This window comes from Mirounga leonina, unplaced genomic scaffold, assembly GCF_011800145.1.
Source record: "Mirounga leonina isolate KUSES-001 unplaced genomic scaffold, KU_Mleo_1.0 Mir_168, whole genome shotgun sequence".
In the NCBI taxonomy this organism is placed as follows: Eukaryota; Metazoa; Chordata; class Mammalia; order Carnivora; family Phocidae; genus Mirounga; species Mirounga leonina.
This window is the reverse complement of record NW_023270426.1, coordinates 64,325,402-64,349,391: the sequence shown is the minus strand read 5'-3', so window position 1 is coordinate 64,349,391 and position 23,990 is coordinate 64,325,402. Positions and strand designations below refer to the sequence as shown.

Here is a 23,990-nt window from a genome sequence, read left to right as displayed (position 1 = left end):
TAAATAAAATCTTCAAAATAAATAAATATATAAATAAAATACCAGTGTAACTGCTACCATGATCCCCTAATATTAGCATAATACTTTGAAACAGAGCCATCTTCCAGGCCAATGTTAATTTTCATGGTTTTTTTTAAATAAAAGTTTTTCAAAAAATATTTACAAAAATCTTTGTCCAGTATTTTCTTCAATGTTTGCCACACAAATAGGTTATCTTATGTAGAGATTTAACAAAATGGTAAATACAGAGTCTACAAATGTTTAGGATATTTGGGCTAATAATAAATCCTAATGTTTGGCAATATTTTGGCCTTAAAATGAATTATCTTATTAAAAATAAAAAGCATTACAGTGGGTCTATTTCTTCTAGTCATTTCTAAAGCATGCAAATTATGGTTCCTCCAAAAGTAAACTTTAAACATTTTTCATATAAGTGGTAGATAATTTTTTATAAAATGAAAGTAGAACTACAGTGCTCATTGAGATTCTGGTCTTTAATATAAATACTAATTATTTTCAGAATTTTACAGATTTGGCCTCTGAGAGTTCATTTTACCCATTCTATTCAAAATATGAAAAAAAAATGTGATGTGAAATGAAGGAAAGGAATTTAAATATTTTAAATTTCAACATTTCAAATTATTAATATTAGTTATTTCCAGATTGCAAGGCTGTTGTTTGGGCTGCTGATTTTAGAATTATACAATTCTCTCTTACCATTATTGTGCAAAATGAGGGACATTTCTAACAAAGCCACCGTCTTACTTGACAGCTCTGGAGCCTCCCAGCTCAATTGCCTGGGATTTATACAAGATAAAATTACAGTGTGTGCAACAAACGACTCGTATCAGATGACACGAGAAAGAATGACCCAGGCAGAGGAGGAATCCCGCAACCGAAGCACAAAAGTTATCAAACCCGGTGGACCATATGTAGGTTTGTATAGATATCGTTTTCCTTCTCACTGATTGATTGGAATAATTCAAGACCACTGTAGGTAAATACTGGTAATATTAACTTAATGTTAACACAGAATTAGTTTCCAGAATATTTTGAATAACATGGTCAAAAATCATCTGTTCTCTTTATACTGATAATAAATTGAACAGATAGAAAAGTTTTACTTCTTTCATAAATCCCGAATCCTTTAAATCCATAACATTTGTTATGTTACAGTACTGGGACTGGGATCTGGTCACGTGACTTTACTATGTGAGGTTGTAGTAGTGGTGCTGTTGTGTGTTCTTTGACCCTGGATGATGTAATTTCAATGATGGACAGTATAGGTTTTGTTTGGCATTTTTGCAGGGTTATTTTTACAGTAAAATCTATTGGTAGAATTTATGAGTTTTCCATTAGTAGAATTTCAGAGGATCTTTGCACACAATTTTTATTTTAAAATATAAAATATGCTTATAACAAAGTATGAGGGTAATGCCTTTTTGGTACCTCAACTGTGATGTCATTCATGGATTCTCATCCTCTTCTATACATTAATTAAGAGGCTGCCCCACCCCCATCATCTTTATGGTCAGCTCACTCAAATATCCATCAGACTGAAGGGAAGTAAGACCGGACAAGCAAGATGAGTCTCTCCTTTATGAGCAGTGACCCTACCAATTTTTAAAGAGTTGATTGGCAGTGACTATTAATAGTAATAGGAACAATTATCAAGAGTAAAGATGAGCTCTTTGAGGCTTTTGGTCATGATAACATAAGTCATCATAAGTAAATGATGAAAAGATAGAAATTTGGAAATGTAAATGCACACAAAAACAGTCTCATGAATAACCAAATTCTTTAATCAACATCTTTCCATGGTTTGGTATAATTTTACTTCTGTATTTTCCCATTGCTGACCCAGCTACAGTACATTCAGCTTTGAGAAGCTCCACTGGTGTCTTTAGTAAGTATTTCTTTGGAACAAAGCCAGTGCTCCTGGGACTTGGTGCTTAGCTTAGATACATTTAGTTTGGTTTAACAACAATTCATGGCTTCTCCAGGTATCTGTACCCATGGGGCCTAGTCCCAACCCAGTAAGTTACCAGCAGTGAGATTTTTCACCTTCCCTTTCCTGCTGAGTGAGGTAGCAACTTCCAACCTCCTTTCTTTCTCTTTATTTTCACAAGTAACTTCACTTTCTCTGTAGTAGGCTAAATCTCAAATTGTTTTTAAAATGCACAAGATCTGCCACACTTAAATTTTAAGTACAAACAGCGAATTTGCTGTCCCCATTGCTTTGAAAGTATTTTTTACTCTGTCCAGTACCATCGTTTTATAAACAGTGAGGCAAGTTGGTGTGTTTGACAAAGGACTAGAAGACTAAAACCACCAAAGTGATTTTTTTTTTTTTTTGGCCTCTCAGCAGAACTAGCTGAAAAACTTTACCTTGATTTATTCCAAAGTTTGCAAATCAACAGTGATCACTGTACCTTTCCATTGAATGATCCTTGGGTGTCCCCTCCGTTCATGTGTTTGTTTTGATAGGGTCAGGTACAGTTTATCTGCACAGCATGTTACACGGCAGACTTTTCAACACCCAGAGTCACGTAACTCACACTGTTCCTAACGGTACAGGAATTTTCGAACTTGCAGGGTTTCTTATAGGCACTGTAGATAACTCATGTAAAATTTGAGGTCATCTAAAGTTTAAATTGAGCCAGATTACATCCGTGCCATTCTCAGACAGGCTGGCCTCCCTCTGCACACATACGTTTGCCCCCACAGAGCTCTGCAGTGACCCTGCCAGCCTGCGTGCCCCACTCTGCTGGGTCCTCTGTGCCCTGGCCGCTCCCCGGCACAGTACAGTGTTCTCTGGTCTTCAGTCTTGTCGTTAACCTCTTCAGCCTTTTATTCTCTTGGTCGCGTAACCCCAGCTCCTTTTAACTTTTCTTAAAATGGCCTGTATCCCAACCCTTTATTTTTATTGCTCTCTTTTTGACTGCATCCATTTCTTCAGCTCAGAATTCAGAACTTAAGTTTTTGATTTTTTTACTGTGCTTTGTTATGGTGTGTTTTGACCTTTCTCTTTTAATCTTATCCACTGCTAGTCCTTTACCATATTTCTTTCCTTATAGGTGGCTCAGTTTGTATCTTCCTGCCTTTTTTAGTAACTCAAAACTATCTGACTCATTCATTTCTTTCAAATGCTAGTCATTCACCCCTCAGTACTAATATTACCCGACACTTATGGCATGCTTGCTGTGCACAAGATGCTGGTTAGCACTTTATACATAGTTACTCATCTAGATCTCAAAACCACCCCATTAGGGGGGTTATGATTACCTCTCCATTTTCCATATCACATAGTTGGTATCAACAAATAGCAAATGATATGGATTTGGCCCCATAACAAGTTGTGTTATTTTCTTAAGACAATAGGAGGTACCTCTTTAGTTCATAATTGAATATATCATATAAAATGATACCAGAAGCACACTTTCGCCACCTTCAAAGTACCTGCATAGCAAGGCTTCTCTCAACAGCATCAGCTTGGGTGGAGGACAAATGGGAATAATGCTGGTCTCGCTGAGGGGTTGTGGTGGCATAATGCCAGGCGAGGCCTCTGGCAGCTGAATTAGGGCACAAACCCTGTTTAAGGGGATGAAGACTATAATCCTAAGGGTCACCTGGCCTAGTCATTCAGGAATATGAGCTTTTGAGATCCTCTTGTAGACTGAAAACAAAAACAAAAACAAAATCTATTTTGCCTGGAGAGGAACAGGAGAGTCTTTAACCTAGGAAACATCGTTATTATTTCTTCAGAATATTTCTGCTTCTAGTCGTGAAATTTGTATCAGTGGTGAGCACTGTTGTGTTATAATCCTTTCACTTTGTTTGAACAACAAAAAAAAAAACTCAAGAATCACTAATTACCACTGCTTCCATTTTACCAATATGTCTGCTCCCTGATTTCTACCTAAATTCTGGAATTTTATTGAATTGTACATTTTTAATACATGCTAATATTTATTTAGATGGATAAAATAACCCAACCTGTGTAATTTTTAGAATTCTTTTTCCAATTTTCCCAATTTCTGCCCCATCTTATTTATAATGAGCTGATACATTTTGAATGACCTTGGACAAATCATTTAATATCTGTGGACCTTAATTTTCTCAATTATTAGATAAGGGATATTTGAACTGGGTAGCATCAAAGGTCCTTTGCAGTTCTAACATTCTGTGGCGTGTGTGTGTGTGTGTGTGTGTATTTGGATAATAAACCTTTTGCAAAAAAAAAAAGAGCAAAAATGCCAAATGGTGGAGATGGTTTCCATTGCAGTGGATTATGTATTTACCATGACAGTCACCCCATCATCAAGGTCCTGCCAGTGTTTTTTAAAGCATTGGGTTGGTGTTGCAGGGCTTCTGGCCAGGTTCCACAGAATAGAAAAACCACTGCAGAAGACGTCTACAGCCCCTGATGTCTTTCTGATGTACTGTTTTAACACCTGCCTTTCAGATTGTTTACTCAGAGCCACTAGACAGAGGAATAAATACTTTTACCATCTCATATTAAATGGAGACGCTAGAAGTGGACTCCTTGTTATGAAACAGCAGTTCAGATACAGTCCCAGATTACCCAACTCTGTCAGACCCACTGCTGCTGTTTATATAAGGAGCCCAGGGAATTGATTAGCAGTTGGGTCTGGGAAGAGAATTAGGTTCTCCCACAGGCTTTATTAAAAGGGCTTTTCTGAGGCAAATGTGAAAAAATAAAAATAAAGCCTTTCTTCTGCCCACTTTGAACCTTACATTTTCTTGCGTTACTTTTTTTTCTTTATTTCTTTTTTTCTTTAGTATCTCAGTTCCATAACTACTTAGAGCACTGATGTTTTCTTCATCTGTAGCCGGTCTTACCTTAAATCAGAGGACTCCTTCCTGGATGAATAGGCACAGACTGATGGGGAGGCAACAAGCAAGTGATCTTGGCATAAAACTCAGTGGCCCAGTGTGTTTGGATTGCTCTATCAGCATTTAAAAGAAGTGGGTTACCCCACAACTGGCTGTTTAAAGGAAAAATGAGAGTGGAGCATCTGGGTGGCTCAGTCAGTGGGGCATGCAACTCTTGGTCTTGGGGTCCTGAGTTTAAGTCTCAAGTTGGGTAGAGCTTACGTTAAAAAAAAATAAAATAAGTAAAAAAAATAAGTAAAGGAAAATGAGATAAAGGTGAAGTGAGTGTACTGGGGGTAGGAGATTCATGTACCAGTAACAGCCTAGCATTAGGCCCCAGCTGAGACGTCACTGCTGTCATATCCCTGGCCAGATTCTAATTTCTTGTCAAACATCGTACTTACACGCCTTTTAGGGGCAAAATGAGCCTCCCTTATTTATCCACCCTATGCTTACTTCAGGGAGGGGTGGGGGTGAACTCAGGAGACTTTGGGGCTCTCCTGAGACTGAGGATCAGAGGTGGGTCAGATATACAGAGGAGGTAGGGCAGCCTGGAACACACTGGTACTGCTGTCACTTTTTATTTTTATTTGCCTTCCTTGCTGGCTTGAATTCATTCTAAATGATCAATCATGGTATGTGTGAGCTTAGCTAGCTAAAAAACATTACACTGTCCACTCCCCTCCCTAGGGAAGAGTGGTAGGGAGGGCTCCATAGTCAGCTTTTTTGGGGAAATGTAAGCTAAACAGGTTTCAAGGGGGAGGAGAGTGTGGAATTTATAGCATTTCCTAAACTTTTGTGACCCTGGCTTTATTTTTTTTTTCCGCACAGATTCCTATTAAGATTTCAAGGAACAGTACTGTTTGTTAATACTGTTACAACTGAGAAGTGGTAGATTGGAAGGTTTGCATTTGCCACATTAGAAATTCCAGTGTTTCCTCAGATGCTGGCATCCTGGCAATATGGGAAAATACAGACCACATTGATGCTGGCTCCTCTGCTGTCTGCTTGTTCTCTCGCTGTCACTCACTTTGACACTTCGCTAGTCATCAAATGCTGATTCAATGTCTCCTAGTGAACAAAGCAGCCACAGCCCTGCCCGTATGGAGCTTACAATCTAACACGAAGCTGGCAGACAGGAGGCATTTGTTCATAAAACCTTTCCTACAAAGAAGTTCATGTAGGAAAACTTGGGTACTAATAACAGAACCTTCCAAATGCTAAGTGAGCACTTTACACCATTTGAGCTTATCCCATTGAAAGCCTCAGTTTTCTCATCTGTGACATGTGACCATGCCTGTTTCGTCATGCTGCTATGAGACTTAATATGTGTAAAGGTCTTAGCACAGTGTCCCCACCACCACCACTTAATTGATTCATGGTAAATATTAGTTCCCTGCCCATCTGACACTGATCTAGCTATCTCTAAGAAAAATACAGAAACCAGATCTAAGTCTATCTCCAAAACTCTAATGCACCCTAATAGCTTTTCTTACTACTAGGCAGTGTTCCTTTAATGTTGAGTTCCTTTGTTGTGCAATATTTTGATCTGATATTTATAATTCATTATGTCCAGACAGTAGAGAAATATAAGAGCCAGTGAGATATTTGTCCTTTCTCCTTTATTCTAGGCAGGATTGTGTCAGACAAACAGCCCCTCTGGCTAGGCCTCAGGACCCCAGCATGGACAGAATTACTATTAAAGCTCTTGCCCAGTTAAGCTGTTTTCACACCAGACCAGACCAGATCAGACCATAGCACTTAAGAGATTACTTTTACTTATCCATTGTTTCTAGTTGCTAGTCTTATTCCTAAGGCACTTGCCCCACATTGTATATCATTACCAGTTCTCTCCACTCTTTAACCAGAAGACACAGAGTTGGAGGTTTAGAGTATTCTAAAGGTGCTAGAAGATTCCACTTCAGAAATGATAAAATGAGGGTCTTCTACAGTTTCATTCTAATTTTTTCTTCAGGGAAGAAAGTTTACCAGGTTTTGTCAGGGATCAGCTATGTCCTGATGGCTCTGGACATTCACGTGGTATCCAGATTACTTCAGCCCACAGATACTTTCTAGAAGTAGCCACTTGCCAATTACCAATGTTAAGTTTAAGGGCAAAGTCAGTTAATTACCAAATGGCACTTGCCTGGCAGGAATGATGTGAGGGCCTCCTTTTTACCATTTTCCATTCCTCTAATTCACCAGTGTAGCCTCAGCCCTGCAGTGCAGATGTCTGCTTGTCTGGCTCTCTGAGAGTGTTTTTTGGTTGGTTAGTTTTGGTTTTGGTTTTGACTCCTAAAATGTGTTATGGCCTGTTGAAAAGGAATATGTCTAGTGGATGTCCTGCTGAATGTTGACCCCAAATTATGCCTGACTCCCCTCTTTGAGGTTTTGAATCTGTGTTAATATATTAAGATAATTCCCCAGCTCAGCCAAAAGTATGGTCTTAGATACAAGTATTTCTCATGCTTCACATGTGTTACATTCTGTCTGCCAAAGAAATGACATATAATATGTAGATTTAAGTTCTGTAAATGGCACAGGTAAACATGGAAATTACTTTATTTCCACTTGACATGAACTACCTACGAACTTAAAATTTCTAGTCCGTTGGGGCACCTGGGTGGCTCAGTCGTTAAGCGTCTGCCTTCAGCTCAGGTCATGATCCCGGGGTCCTGGGATGGAGCCCCTCATCGGGTTCCTTGCTCAGCAGGAAGCCTGCTTCTCCCTCTCCCACTCCCCCTGCTTGTGTTCCCTCTCTCGCTGTGTCTGTCAAATAAATAAATAAAATCTTTAAAAAAAAATTTTTTTTTTCCAGTCTGTTGCTACATGTACCATGTCACTAATGTACCATATGTAGCTAAGTGACCAGAATAATTCTGTATATGTATTTAGTCCAATAAACGTTTCTATCAAAACAATTTCAAATCCATAATTTTAGGCCATTTATTAGAAATGCTTTCTGTCTGTATATCTCTTTAAAGTAAAAACTGAAATAAAGTGGCCTTAATTCCCTCTAGAAATGAAGAAGTACCTATATCAGAGTTGAGGAAACTGTGATGCTCATTATGTTTTTACCTGCAAATGTGTAACAATGTCATTTCCACTGGACTTTAGGGAAAAGAGTGCAAATTCGGAAAGCACCTCAAGCTGTTTCAGATGCAGTACCTGAGAGGAAACGGTCAACCCCCATGAATCCTGCAAATACGATTCGGAAGACACATGGCAGCAGCAGTGTTTCTCAGCGGCCGTACAGGGACAGAGTGATTCACCTACTGGCACTGAAGGCCTATAAGAAACCTGAGCTGCTGGCTCGACTGCAGAAAGATGGTGTCAATCAAAAAGACAAGAACTCCCTTGGAGCAATTCTACAACAGGTGAGACATGTGGAGAGAGCTCCTTCCTTGTACTTTCTTGTTGAGAAGCTCATTTAAGAAGGCTTCGTGTTGTTGCTATTTGAGGTAGAGAAATTTCAGAATCATCTTCATCGATGGTATATGAATTATAACTCTTGAATATTAAGTCATCTTGTTTTAAACATTTAATTAAAATACTAATTGAACTATAGGCATTTATAGTAGGTTTTATAAGTTAGAGGCTACTGAATTGTTAATTTAAAAAAGTAAATTTCAAGTCATTATCTTCATTTGGATTAAACAAATTTTGCTCTGAAATTCCATAAAAAAAGTAAGAAGTTTTTGATGTCTCTTTTTTGGTCTTGAATCACCTAAACCATTGCTGTTGTATTTATTCATTTATATAGGTGAAGTTGTACAATTTATTTTTATCAGTCTTTGGTTGGTATAAGCTAGAATATTTTTATCTATGAGTTTCAATTGTGTCTTGCCATGCATGCTCTTTACTCTGCCTTTTTCTACCACTGAGTATGCTGAGATCATTCACTTGTCTTCATTAAGGGATTTGAATGTGTATTAGCTTTGATCAATTACCTTGTAATTACAAGCTTAAGTATAAATGTTGGAGCTGGAGTTATAAATTAGGAGATAGCAGTGTATAGATTAGCTAGTGAAAGCTTTAGAACTGGGACACCTGGCTGGCTCAATTGAAGGAACATACGACTCTTGATCTCAGGAGCATGAGTTCGAGCCCCATGTTGGGTACAGAGATTACTTAAAGAAAAAAGAAAAAGAAAGCAAGCAAGCCGTAGAGCTGAATGAAATAGTCTTAGGAGAAGATGATGACAATGAAGAAAATAGGGCAGAGGATAGGTCCTAAGCACTCTAGCATATAGAAGAGTGCACAAAAAAGACAAGAAAAAAAGAGGGAGGAGGAGAAAAACAGGAGAAGATCCCATTATGAAGCCTAGAGAAGAGATGGGGTATTAAGTCTACATAGTCCCGAGGATAATAGGAAAGCTAAGCATTGTTGGTATTTTTTCCACTTTGAGAAATCGGGTTGTGTCTCATCCTAATGTATTTGCAAATTTGAATCTTAAGGCTACCATTTTCTTTTTTTTTTTTTTTAAAGATTTTATTTATTTATTTGACAGAGAGAGCACAGGTAGGAAGAGTGGTAGACAGAGGGAGAAGGAGAAGCAGACTCCCTGCTGAGCAGGGAGCCCGATGCGGGGCTCGATCCCAGGACTCTGGGATCGTGACCTGAGCCGAAGGCAGACGCTTAACGACTGAGCCACCCAGGCGCCCCAAGGCTACCATTTTCTACTTTATAACAACATTAACGTTAATGTTAAGCTGTAAGAAAAGCATAAACTATCATAATACATTTGATAGTACTTTAAAAGGACACAGAAAGAAGTGAAGCTATTGAAAAAGACCATTCCAGTAGGAAATGACAGGAGGAATACCTTTCTGCCAGCCTTAAAAATGACTCTTGGTTTGGTACTTGAATCCATACATTGTATTATTAATGGAATCTAGGCCTGGACACTCTAGGAATTGCCATTATACGATAAGAAAAGATTACACTTAAGAATAAACTGGCTGACTAATAACAGTAATTTGGGGGTTATTTTGCTGTATGTTTCCTTTTATTGGTTTTCGGGAATCTCAAGGACTTTGAATAAGTGGTTCTTCAGGAGAACTGGCAGCCACAAGAAGCAGGCTTAGCAAGCCAAGAAAATGACAGACAAGGGCATCAGAATTGATACTATTTATGGAGATAATTTCTGCTGATTGCTCAAGGGAAAGTTTATAACCTAGCATTTGGGCAGTGTTTGGTTTCTACTTAATACAAATGATCAAGGATTTTTACTGTGGTTCAAAACTAATGGCGTTAATGACCAGAAGTAAATAAGGAAGCTGTTAAACTAAACCTCACTCCTTAGACTAGAAAAACTTGATTTAAAAAAGTAAAAAAAAATAAAATAAACTTCCCTCCACTTTTTGCCTAATGTAGGCTGTTTGAATAGAAATATGACATACAGTGAATGTTCAGGGGAAAAATATTTAGCTACTTATATAAAGTTTTTATTTCCCAAATAAAGTTGAACAGCATTTATTGAGATCTGGCATATGCAAAACTAGCAGTGCCTTTGGGGCCAATTGGTACAGTTACTTCCAGTGTAAATGGAAAATGTTTCCTGTTCCGGGTTAGGAAGTAGCAAAAAGATCTAATGCTCTGTTTTCACACCATGTACCAGGTAGCCAATCTGAATCCAAAGGACCTCTCATATACCCTAAAGGATTATGTTTTTAAAGAACTTCAGAGAGACTGGCCTGGATACAATGAAGTAGACAGACGGTCATTAGAGTCTGTGCTCTCAAGGTAAATTTTTTTTTCCTTTAAAAAAAAAAATTTTAGTCATTGTTAGTTTAGTGTTGAGAAGGAAGAAACAAGGGTAAGCTTTTTATCACGAACATTTGACAATTCTTTCCATAACTGGAATGTGTGTATCCTTTACAGAAAACTAAATCCATCTCAGAACGCTGCCAGCACCAGCCGTTCAGAATCTCCCGTATGTTCTAATAGAGATGTTGCATCTTCTCCTCAGGTATTCATAAAATTATATAATCATAGCCCTGAAGTGAACCTCAGGGGCCACCTAGTTCAGGTGGTCTACTTATGCATGAGAGAAATGAGGCCCAGAAGCTGCAAAGCTTGCCTGCCCAAAGTCACATAGCTAGTTAGTTCAGGGCAGAGCTCCCAGCTCACAGCCCAGACCTTTTTCTCTACACAGCTTTGCTTGTCAAAGTGCTTAATATCTACATTGTTTGTCCATATTTAAAGTTTACATTGTATTATAAGATTATCTACTTTTCCATTAGATCACTAACTAGAAGAAGACTTACCTAGGCCCATATCCAGTCTCAAATTATACAGAAAATTGAAGATATTTAATATTATCTGAACCATGTTCAAAAAAACTTTTCTTAGGGAAAAATGTTTCTAAAATAAGCAAATAAAAAATTCTGTCAATTTCAGACATATCTCCTTAATGTACTTTTTTCATTTAGATCCCAATCAGAATTCTCCATTTAAACCTCACTCCTTCCAGCTTAAAGTTTCCCCCAAGAGATTCCTTGGTTCCGTGGTTTGGAGGCTGACAGTGGGACAGACCTATCTACCCCAGTGCTACTGACAAAGTCATCCACTCTCTGGACCCTCCTCCCAAGGATTAGGGAGATGGGACAGATGTGTGGAGAACAGTAAGCATGCTATGGGCACAAGGCTATTCATATATCAAAAAATGTTAGAAACCTATTGTGAGGAACAGAGGAAGAAAAAATAAAAGCAATTCTGTCCTTGTATGCATTGTCTATAGAAGCCTCACTTTTAATGCCAACTTCCATGAAGTTATTTATACTCTGATCTAATTATATAATGGCTGCCAAATCAATGATGCTAAACTGAAAACAGAATAAATTAATGGGATGATTAACTGTTATTTTCTTCCAAGCTGAAGTTTAGGCCACATCATTACATTGGATATATGCTTTGTACTTTTCAACTACCTGAATTTTCTTTTTAATTTAAATATTGTTGCTGGATTGGGCTAGTATTAGCATAATTTTTAAATTTTTTGAAACATTAATTCCATATCATTTTTGTGGACCTGTCATTAAGACTTACTTTCCAATCCATTGAAGAGATATATTTACAGGGAAGAAATTGAATAGCATTTCAGCACTGATGGAGATACCTAGAGAAATTACTTTGAAGGTGCTGGCTGTTCCCATTTTAAGACAGGTGAAATAATAAATGACAGCCAAAATATTCATAACTGGAACATCTTAGCACATTAGAGGAGATTAAGTAAGTGTAGGCTTTTATTGCCCTTTACCTACCCTTCTTAGTTCTGACAGCGTGAAATGGTACAAACTGCTTTCTCCTCTCTCTTAATATAACTAGGTCAGCTGTGGCCCACAGAGGAAGGAGGTTACCTCTATTTAATACTCTCCGAAGTGGTATAGCCCACATAAATTGGCTCTTGAAGAACTTAGGGTGCGGCTATATGATCAGAAAGTATAAGTACTCCAAAAAACATATATTTGCCAGATTCTCCTTTTTTATGTTAGGCATGAGAATTTATTTCCCTTTTGTTTTTGTGGATTGTTTGTTCCTGCTTAAGCTTGCAGAATGGTTAACATAATGCCGGTGATAAACTTAAGAATGAGTAAAATTATTCAGTTGTTCATATGGTAACCAGTGATGCATGTGTTGAGTTTTCATACAAACTGGCTCATTTTTTTTCTCCTTCTCCCCCCCCCCCCCCAGAAACGGCTTTTAGATTCAGATTTCATTGATCCCTTAATGAATAAAAAAGCTCGAATATCTCACCTGACAAACCGAGTGCCACCAACATTAAATGGCCATTTGAATCCCCCCAGTGAGAAATCTGCCGCTGGCCTCCTGCCGCCCCCTGCAGCCGCTGCCATCCCTACCCCTCCACCGCTTCCTCCAACCCACCTGCCCGTCTCCAATCCTCCTCAGACTGTAAACTCTAACTCCAATTCCCCCAGCACTCCAGAAGGCCGGGGGACTCAAGACCTACCTGTTGACAGTTTTAGTCAAAACAGTAGTATCTATGAGGACCAGCAAGATAAATATACCTCTAGGACTTCTCTGGAAACCTTACCCCCTGGTTCAGTTCTACTAAAGTGTCCAAAGCCTATGGAAGAAAACCATTCAGTGTCTCACAAAAAGTCCAAAAAGAAGTCTAAAAAACACAAGGAGAAGGACCAAATTAAAAAGCACGACATTGAGATGACAGAAGAAAAGGAAGAGGACCTTAAAAGAGAAGAGGATATTGCCAAGCTGAGCAACTCCAGTCCAGATTCCAATGAAGGTATATTTTACATTTGTAAAACCAACGACATGTGTTCAGTGAATGAGCAGAGCAAACTCATCATGAGTGTGAGATTATGCTGTTTGTAATTAGTAGTGCTTTTTTTATCCATTGACCTTCTGTTATTAATCTTAGTGTTGTGGTATTGAGCAGATTTTTTTCTTGTATTTAACAGCAGTCATTTTCAGTCTCTTTTTAGCCAACTATTAAACATAGTTTCTATATTTGAGAATAAGATGCTAACATTTGAAAATGACTTTATTATCCTCTAGAGACCCCCTTCTAGAAGGTAGACTGTGTTGCTCTTTCCCTTAACTGCCAGGGTACTGCGCAACCTCAACGTGACCTATTATATGCCAGTCTTGAACTAATTTAACCAGACACACAATTAGCGATAAAAATAATTCTTTTCCTTCTTTGCCAAAGAAACAGGGTCACCCCTGCCTTAATTAATATTAACACAGGAGAAATGTCAAATTCTTTATAAAACAGGCAAGGTAAGATTGCATATGCAGATCCATCATATCATCGTTATTCAGAGTGAAAGCAGTTTGTCTTATGTAAGGCTATTGGCAATTTGCTTGATAGAGCTTAAGAAATTCTTTTTCAGTTTTAAGAACCCTGTTTTAGTAAACTAGTATTAATTGTTATTAGTAAAATTTAACCATTTCAAGCTTTTGGAAACTTTAAACGCCAGATATGTAGAGATGCAAAGAAGCTTATAAAGCTAATCAGTAGAAAAGACCACTTACCTGAGGTATAATGATCTTTAACACCTAGGGACAAAATTCTATTTTTCTTATTTTAAAAAAGTTGTCCTCTAAAACTTAATGTCCCCCATGCCAGCACATCGAAGATTCAAGCCCATCATTTAGCATTGCTGCCAGTTTTAAACCCAGCTTACCTAAAGCAAAATTCTCTAGGAAAATACAACCTTAGAAAAGTTATTCATTTAATGAATAGAGTTTAAGGAGTGTTGTCTTTCTGTAATTTGCCCATAATACTGGAAGTCTGTAATCCTTAGATTTAACTGACCATTTTTACCACAAGAGAGGAACTTTGCAGAACAGTATGATGCAGTGCCGTCATTGACCTGGATTGAATATACTGCATATCAAAGTTTATCTGTTGAAACATTTAGATCAGTATGGTACTGTATAGTGGCCCAAAAGGTAGATGTAAGCTTTTTTCCCTCGAGTACTACTGTACTTGAATTTGCCAGGTCAGGAAAAGGCAAGAGGTAATAAAACCTTGTGTTCAGAGTTAGCAAGCCATGTTCCTGGTTATATCCCAGCCTCCACACTTCCCACCCTAAGATGGTGATCCTGAATCAGGCTGGTGTTGGGGGGATTGGGTCCCAGTATGTTAAGACCTACAGCACAGTTTGAGTGTTTCTCAGAGTTGGAGGCCTGGAGAAGCAGACCTAGTCTTTGAATCCTCCACTGAGGATGTAGTACCTCTCAAAGACAGCTGAGATTATCCCAAAATACTGAGGATAGATCCAGACCCACAGCCCCTGAATCTATTGGAATTTATCTGGTGTTTGTAGCAAAGCAGCAGCCAGGTGAGATGCACTTAATGCCTTTTCCTTTAAGACACAGGCTGTTGTGAAAAAAAGACTCAGGCTTGAGTCAAACACACACACAAACACGCACGCACGCACGCACGTGCACCCGACCATGAACAATAAGCCCACAGAGTCTGCATAATCTGTTTACTATACTTGGTCTTTTAAAATATTAAATCAAGAAATTACAGAATTTTCACTTTATTTTATATTGAACATGTATATTTTGCCACAGGCAGGATTAGGATTTGAGTTATTTAATTCTACTCTGAATGCTAAAAAATTACCCTATAAAAAGTCTAAACATACCCATAGGAAAAGGTGGTGCATTCACACAAGTAGAATACTGACTGAGGGATTTTACATACTTTCACAGCATAGCCCTGAATGACTGGCAGTCTATTTATTTATTTATTTATTTATTTTGTCCTTTTAAAAACAAATCTGAAGTATTATGAGATGTAGAGATGGGAGGGGTGTAGATTGTGATTCAGTAATGACTTATTTTAAGTTACTTTAAACTGACACGGGAAAACTTCTTGGCTGCTTCCACCGTCTGCATACAAAAAGGGTGGCAATAAAATACAGTGGCCAGAGCAGTCTGTTACCTGACTTCATTGTCTCATCTGCCTTGTTTGAATCCTATGAAAAGTAGATGTTGATGTAAAATTTGTATCTTCCATTGTCTGGCTGCATCTGCCACCACAGTCTTTGAATTGCTAGGCAGATGCCACAACTGTTATGGAAAGAATAGAAGACTGACCTTGGGTTAAGATGAAATTCCTTTATTATGCAGACACTGCAGCAGCCAGGGCACTCTCAATGCCTGCCCTCACTTCTGCTGGCCCTGGTCATGGGGCCTCCATTGTTCGGATTCAGTTCTATGCCTTGCTCACTGTTGCTTATTGAGCTGGAAGAACAGATTTGGAGGAAGAGTGTTCCAGATGTTTCTGATCTATTTTAGAATTATAGGCATTTTATAACCATACTGTTTGGTGAAAGCCTGAATCTTTTTCTTCGTTGTAGGAGTTAAAGAGGGTTGCACTGCCTCCACGGAGCCTTCTTCAACAATTGAACTCCCAGATTATTTGATGTAAGTTCTGACGTCTGCCAATGGGAGAGAACTGTTTAATTTTAGAAAGTTTGCAATTTCTTTTCCCATAATTCACAAATCAGAAAAGAAGTTCCAGAAATAGAGTCCTGGAGCCACCCCTGCATTTGAAAGGCTGCCATTAAGCCTGCTTGTCCCAGATCCACCCCTGTCTGCCTGAGCAGGTTGTGCCTCCCCCTGCTCTGAGCTCTGCTCCATGGGCCTTTAAGTATAGAGAAGCCTGTCCTTTGTTCCGGTGCCAGGCCAGGCATTTGATTATGGAAGATTTCAGGGATCTGACTCTTCAAAGCTGACAGTCAATCAATGCACATTCACTTGTTCCCCTTGAAGAGAGAGTTTATTACTGATAAAGAGCTTAAACCTCTGCAGTTAATACAAAGTACAGATAGACTGATTTTCATTTAAATAAATCTCTGCCATGGAATTAATTTTAAGAGGAGAGAATAGTAAAATTTGATCATTTCACTTTAGTACCAGTTACAATGTTTTTCTTGTTATGGCAACAAGTTGCTAAATGCTGAGCTGGAGACATTTTTGTAACTGGTTATCACAGAAATTATAACTTGTACACATAATTCTAGCTTTTTTATAGACTCAGAGGCTTCTGTAAGAAGAAATAATTAAGTTGCAAGAGCCTGGAAAAATGAAGAGTAGAAGAGCAAACAGATTTGACTGCAGGATAGCTTTGAAAATGAACAAATGGGCAAAATAATTTGAATGTAGATTGGAAAATGAACTCTGAGCTGTATAAACATTTTTTCTCTCTTAGTAGCATCTCATGATGGACAAAGTTAAACTATGCTGTTTGGCACTCCATGTAGAACGAAATGTTCATTTCTAAAGTAGAGAACATTTTATACTTAAAATGTGTTAACCTTTGCTTAACAGTAGTGTGAAAGCTATACTTAATGGGGAACGATACAGCATGAAACCATAATGCTGGTTATCATCTCTTAACTAGAAAGAACCCAAGAAACCATGCTGAGTCCTCTCTCATATGAAGTGGTATGGTTTTAGACTTCTGAGGGAGCTTTGAAAAGCAACCACCACTGAATTGGCCCAGGAAGGCTTGGGTTGGGGGACAGCTCCTGGCTTCACTGATGAGAGAGTTCACCTCTCCTTTTGCAAACCCACTTCTCCTTAAAAGTCTTGTGAAAGTTCCCCCCCTCAAATGACAACTGCAGTACTGGGCTCTCATTCTCTTGTGATTTTGGATCTTTGGATTTTGAATTCCCCGTTTTTTGTAATAGTGATACAGACTGGTTATATGTGACAAAATCATGTGGGGAGACTATAAAATAATTCTAACCCTTTCCCCATGGATTCAGGATGTTGCTGTGTTTTGTCAGCTTAACCAATTCGTTCTATATTTTAAAACTTGTTTTTAACTCCCTAATCTGAGGATGGGTGCTACATTTGCTTCATGTTTCTGGCTCTTAAAAATCATGAAAGTATATAACCTCTGTGATTATTTGCTTAATTTATTTTATCCCAAAACTATCTGATATTAATACAGCAAATTTTCTTAAAATGGTGAGAAAGCTGGACTTTTCAAGAACACCAAAATTACAGAACTTAAAAGACTTTGGTTGTTTCATAAGAAAACCAAAAAGATACAATAAAACCTTAATGATCAGCCTCTGAATAAGTCATACTTAAACCACAATATTCCTAATTTTTATACAATAAGAATACTTTTACTTGTGGTTGTGAAATAGCCAAGCCCCTGAAAATTTTATTCCATCCCTGCATTAGGAACCAACTAGAGAACCATAACAGTTTTGTTTTGTTTTTTAAATAGTGAAATGCTTTTCGTTAAAATGCCAGTATAACCAAATAATCTTCTATAATAGCAACACAACTGTTGGCCAGTTTGGTATTTTTCCTAAGGAAATTATTAAATAAAATATTGAGGGTGTAGCCTCGGTTGTGATTTTGAGAAAGCAGGGTATTTTATATAACAAATTAAGCCTGAGTTTCATGAGCAGTTTAGCCATTTTGGTTACATACACTTATCCCCAGGAACCTCTTTTCCCCACCCTGGGCTTCCTCTGGTGTGCAGTCAGGACAGCCCTGTCTAGGAGAGGACTGCTTCTCTGCTTGGCTGGCCCCGTTCCTTTTACAGCAAAGACACCAGCAGGGCGCTTTAAATCAGCATACTACTGCTGTCTCAATTACACTTAGAAAAATAAACCTCCACAGTGTCTAACTCAGCATGAATAAAAATATTAATGAGGACATTAAGGTTGCACAGTTGCATCACTTTTCTCACATTTCCAACTGGACACTTTGCTCTCTCATTTTGAATAAAACTGGCAAGATTATCTGAAACCATTTTTGAAGAGGACTGAACTCGAAGGTTTTCCCACAGTCAAGAATATATGCACGTGCCTGGGGCATGCTGAAGCACCTGCTACCTGCCTGAAATTGCTTTGAAATCTCAATTTTTATTTCCAAAAGTAAGGGAATTTTGCATTCCACGACAGGAACACAGTACAGAGACCCAGGCCAGACCCTGGTGTGATCCCACTTCCCGGAGCCACAAACAAATAATACTTTGTTTTTAATATTAGAATGCTGTTTTAATTTCCTCACCACTGACTAAACTGACACTCTGGGAAAATGGCCTTCCCTCACCAGTTTCCTAAAGTTATTCACAACCCCAAGTAAAACAGATTTATGGCATTTTTATTAAAAAAGTAAATTACAATAATAGTATATGCTGATGTTCAGTTACACAGACTATGATATTTTAGTGTTGAAAAGAACTAGAGAAATATGCCTTCCCCCTCACCCCCTCTTTTTTTTTCTGGTCTCTCATTTCAAAAGAAAACAATTACTCTTTTGTATTTTATACATATGCCTAGTCAAACGTGGGAGGAAAGAGGTAGAGAGAATAAGCCGGAGGCACCTTGCTGGCAGCAGGTATAAACGGCCAAAAGACAGACCTCCTCTCATAAAGCAGCAGATCTAGGGGGAGCTTTGACTTCAGCATTCAGTGACTATGTAACACTCTCCTGGTTTCATGTTACCCACCGAGGCCTTCTGTTTCCATGTGACTCGTAACAGATGGGTTGGCCTCTGCCACTAGTGTGGTAGTGAATTACTTTGGATAGAGAAAGGTTTGGGAAGCTAAATGTGTGAGTGTTGTTTTCTAGTCACACTTCAGTCCCATCGCCACCATGTTTTTTTCACATTTACTTTCCTTCAGTGAAGGTCTGAAGCTCTCCTGTGGGATAATTTCACCTGGAAGTCGTCCGAAGGAGTGACATGGGAGCAAACAGTGGCAGGGGCAGCATTCAGTCTAAGGATACATGCTTGGATACGGTTTCTAGGTTTTTGGTTTAAATGTCAGGCCTTATGCATCATGTTGATTCTATAGTCTCTCTCAATTTATCTTATTTCTTTTTTCTTATTAGAAAATATATTGCTATCGTCTCCTATGAGCAACGCCAAAATTACAAGGATGACTTCAATGCTGAGTATGATGAGTACAGGGCCTTGCATGCCAGGATGGAGACTGTAGCTAGAAGATTTATCAAACTAGATGCACAACGAAAACGGCTTTCTCCAGGCTCAAAAGAGTATCAGGTAAACATGTTTGCTCCTAGATAGGCTGACTTCCATATTTTACCCTCTTTGTTCTCTGCCTGGCCCATCCCCAGGCACCCTACTGGCCTTCAGAGCAGGTCTTCGGCAAACCAGCCTCTCTGCAGCTTTTGGTCTTCATTTAAAATTAGCTAGGAGGGGCGCCTGGGTGGCTCAGTCGTTAAGCATCTGCCTTCAGCTCAGGTCATGATCCCGGGGTCCTGGGATCGAGCCCCGCGTCGGGCTCCCTGCTCAGCGGGAAGCCTGCTTCTCCCTCTCCCACTCCCCCTGCTTGTGTTCCCTCTCTCGCTGTGTCTCTGTCAAATAAATAAATAAAATCTTTTAAAAAATAAATAAAAAATAAATAAATAAAATTAGCTAGGAAACTAAATATTGAAATAGTTCTCAAACATAAGTAAATACAATGAACTGTTTTTCTGTCAGTGGAAAAATAACATTTTATATAGCATAGTATGTATAAAATATGTAATATATGCTTTAACTTTACGATAACATAATAAAGAGAGCATCAAGAAGAAAGCAAATACAACTAATAGGAGAAAAAGTTGGATTTGGGATTCACGGAAATATTTGATTGCACTGCCAACTCAGACTATAGCTGCTAGTTCTGGTGCTGTTCCCCAAAATTGCTGTTTCAAGTACATTAAAAAAAAAAAAAAAAAAAACCACAAAGCTCAATCTGACACAAGGTAGGGAAGATATAGACATAAAATATAAACAGGGTTTAGTGCCACAGAGATTTGGGGTTTAAGTGAAGAAAAGTTTGGTATTTCCAGCTCTTCCAAAGACTGACATTTGTTAACACACACTAATCTGTTTTCACTTCCTGACTTTAAGTAGTGGTATTACCACAGCTGACAAACCAGAAGCCAGACCCACGTACTGGTTGTTCGCATAGTTAACAGGCAAAAGGATTAATATAAATGAATGTTTCCCTCCTTGTGTCAGCCACAGAAGTTGTCACACTTCACACCCATAGATAGTGCCTTCATTCTGGCCTACTACTGTTGTTCTGACAGGAATCTATGTAAGAGAATGAATGGGTTTCCCACAGTGAGGAAAACAGCCTGAGAGCATCTGTGCCTTAAAGACTCATGTGTCTTTCATTAGTGGGCCTTAATCTTTAAACAGGCTGCCTAGAGTTACAGATTTTGCCAGAGGAATTAGTCTTTGAGGATGCAAGAGGTCTTGATATATGGTGGTTTGGGTTTTTTTTTTAGATCTAGTTATTTACCAGTGTACCATGATTATATTTAAACTAAAATGTAACTCCAAAGACTGCTTAGTGGTTAGGAGGAGGCTCCAGAGCTAGACTGCCTGGGTTTGATTCCCAGCTGTACCATTTAATATTTGTGTGACTTGGGCAAGTTATCGAACTTTCCTCAAAATCTCCCTCCAGAACATAAGGTGATTATAGAGTTGTGCAGAATAAATGTAAGCATTTGGAAATGCTTATATCCATAGTACGTAAGGTTACATAAGTATTAGCCATTTTCTCCAGCCTAGAGGTAATCAATAGTACTGGTTTCCAGTGTATTCTTTCAGAGGTCTGTGCATATATACACAAGCAAATTCATGTATGTGCCATATGTAATTGAATTTAAGATGTCATCAATTACAATATGCACCACGGTCTTCTGTTCCAGTAAGTTAAACTGTGATACATTATTTATCTGAACTCATTAAAATGATAAGGAATGTGCATCTTAGAAGTCATGAAATTCTGATAAGAAATGTGCATCTTAGAAGTAATGAAATTCTTAGAATATCATTCTTTTTCCCCTTTTAAACAAATAATATCAAACTGTATAAATCATTCTGTACTTTTTTCATTAAACAATATAATGCACCTTAGAGAACTTTATATAAGTGCATGAAGCATTTCCCCCTTTTTAATGGCCTCTTAGTATCCCTTTTTATGGATTAATGGACATTGAAATTTTGTGTACTGTCTTTTGCTTTACAACTGATACTGCAGCAAGTAACCTTGTACACACAGCATTTCACTCAGGCACAAGCAAATCTGAAAGAGAAGTATAGGAGTGCTGAGTCAGTTCTGCATTTGCTATTTTGATAGCAGTTGCCAAATTGCCTTCTTTAAAGATTGTACCAATTTACATTCCCATCATCAGTATTTCTGACACCCTTACTGAATGGGTCTTAGCTGTTTATATTGTCAAAAAGAAAAGTTGTTCCCTTCTGATTTTAATTTTTAATTTTGTAGAATGTTCACGAAGAAGTCTTACAGGAATATCAGAAGATCAAGCAGGTAGGAATCATCACTGTGGGTTTTCTGACCCGTGCTTGGGAACTATTACAAATTCTGCAACCTAATTCCTCCCTGTTTTTTTCCTCTGCAGTCCAGTCCCAATTATCATGAAGAAAAATATAGATGCGAGTATCTTCATAACAAGCTGGCTCACATCAAAAGACTAATAGGTGAATTTGACCAGCAGCAAGCAGAGTCATGGCACTAAATCTCTGCTTGGACCAGAAGATGTGAATAAACTTAAGCTTATTTATTTAAAATTCCAAATGAGTTGCTCTAAGATTCTAAAAAAAATGGAACTTTGCTTGTTGAAAGTTTCAGTATGAGTAAACTTGAGTTATTTACCTTTTTTTTTTTTTTTCTTTTCCCCATTTTACTTTGCTTCCCTGCATTTTTGAAGCTGCTTTTTTCTGGCCCTTCACCCCAGCCCCTCCCTACCCCCAAGACTTATGTTTGTCAATAGAAATAATTTTTCTTTTTAGATATTGGGGATCCAGTGTCTATACTTCAGATCAATTTTTTCTTTAAAAACTTATGTTTGTCATTGGAAATGATTTTTTTTTTAGATATTGGGGATCCAATGTCCACACTTCAAAGTTATGTGTGTTTAAAAAAAAAAAAAACAGTAATGTGCAAGGTGAAATGCTTTTGGATAAACATAAGCCTATTTTCTGACCTTTCTTAATGCAAACTCTTTGCCTTAAATGGTAGAATATTTAGAAATTTGCACAAAATACAAAAAAAAATTGAGACATTGTTTTGGAGGGTTAAGAAATAGAAAGGCATATGTGTATGTGTATAGGTATGCACACACATATGGACATACAGGCTGACTTGATCTAGACAGTATATCCGCCCTGCAAGTTAACCCCCCATTGCAATGGTTGCCTTAAGGTGTTTGCTAGTTGTGTACATTAGTGTGGTTAATCATTAGCTACACTGCTTCCCACTTGGTTAGAGCAGTGGGAAGCATACTGTGGCCTACCAGCGTCTGAAAGCGTGTGCTCGACCTGTATGTGTGCAGAGGTGGTGTGGATGTGAGCGTGCATGGAGGAAAAAAGCTGCTACTCTCAGTAGGCCAAACGCTCAGGTTAAACAACTGACGAGTGTTACTGTAGGGTTTGTTTGTTTGTTTGTTTTCTGTCAAATTGCTACTTCTATTGTGGAAGACAAAAGCATTTCCATTTCAACAGTTTGTCAGCTTTATTAATGTTGGGCAAAATCAATATGTTATGAAAATGAAACAGATCTATAGTTTTGGGGCAAAATTATAAAATTAAACATGTAGGTAACCTATTTATATACTGCTATAAAGTATTTTTTGAAGAGAGATATGCAAAGAAGCTATTACCTACATGAAATGTATATTTAAAGATTTTTTTTTTCATCCTGGGAGCCAGGACTATAAAAAAAGAGCGGATACATTTAACCATAACATACTGTGAGTCATCAAACAGCACAAACTTTCATTTCATGGAGTTTATCTGTTGACGTTGATTTAAACTATCATTTGTTTTATCATGTGGGAACATAAGTTATGTGGTCAAAAATATAAGGATTTTGAACTAATGTTGATTCAAGTTGTGTTGTCTTTATCGTATTGTCTTTTCAAAGTGCTGCCAGTTGAAAAGGGAAGCATTATGTTTACAAATCTGTTTTGAAATGTTTGCCAAAATTTTGGTAGTATCTTTAATAAAGATGTTTGTCTCCAGCATCCAAAAAATAAATAAATAACTTTGTTGTGTATCAGTGTAAACCAGAAAATGTTGGTATCTAGAAAACCTGAGAGAGCATATAGAAGAACTTTCCTCTTTGCAGTTCTTCTAAAACATTAACTGGAAAGAGTAGATAATATAGAAGAGTATACAAAAGTAAAAAGACTATAAAAAGACTGATAAAAGACCCTGTGCACTATAACTCTATAACATTACCACAGAAATTAGATTTCTATGTAGCACGGACCTCTTAAGGAATTGGTTTCTTTTAGCATTGAGATCCCTGGTGCTCTTCCTTTTACCTCAGAATTGGTACAATCATTACTAAATGTTCATTGATTTTAAACTTTGAGTTGTAAAAAGATAGGAAACTTAATTGGGGATAACTTTGTTCCTCATATAAAGGTGGAGTCTCCTAAGAGATTTGTCTGTAGGTAATGACCTCACTGGTGTCATTTCTTGGACAACTTGGCCTTTTAATCAAAGATTTCTGCTGCTATTTGCTATGAGCAGTGTTTCTCAAAAGCAAGGTGCTTGGACCACTTGCATAACCCAAA

General features: G+C 38.0%; 1 protein-coding gene across 1 annotated transcript in view; it reads left to right on the top strand.

The window, feature by feature from the left end:
* ELL2 (elongation factor for RNA polymerase II 2) overlaps positions 1-23,780 on the top strand; it is a 68,335-nt gene extending 44,555 nt beyond the window's left edge. The window contains exons 4-12 of the mRNA XM_035014898.1: positions 773-936; positions 8,014-8,273; positions 10,517-10,641; positions 10,780-10,867; positions 12,592-13,162; positions 15,756-15,822; positions 19,260-19,431; positions 21,674-21,718; positions 21,810-23,780. Of these exons, the coding sequence (XP_034870789.1) occupies positions 773-936; positions 8,014-8,273; positions 10,517-10,641; positions 10,780-10,867; positions 12,592-13,162; positions 15,756-15,822; positions 19,260-19,431; positions 21,674-21,718; positions 21,810-21,926 (1,609 nt within the window). The 3' untranslated portion in view covers positions 21,927-23,780. The remainder of the gene's footprint in view (positions 1-772; positions 937-8,013; positions 8,274-10,516; positions 10,642-10,779; positions 10,868-12,591; positions 13,163-15,755; positions 15,823-19,259; positions 19,432-21,673; positions 21,719-21,809) is intronic.
* The last annotated feature ends 210 nt before the right edge of the window (positions 23,781-23,990 follow it).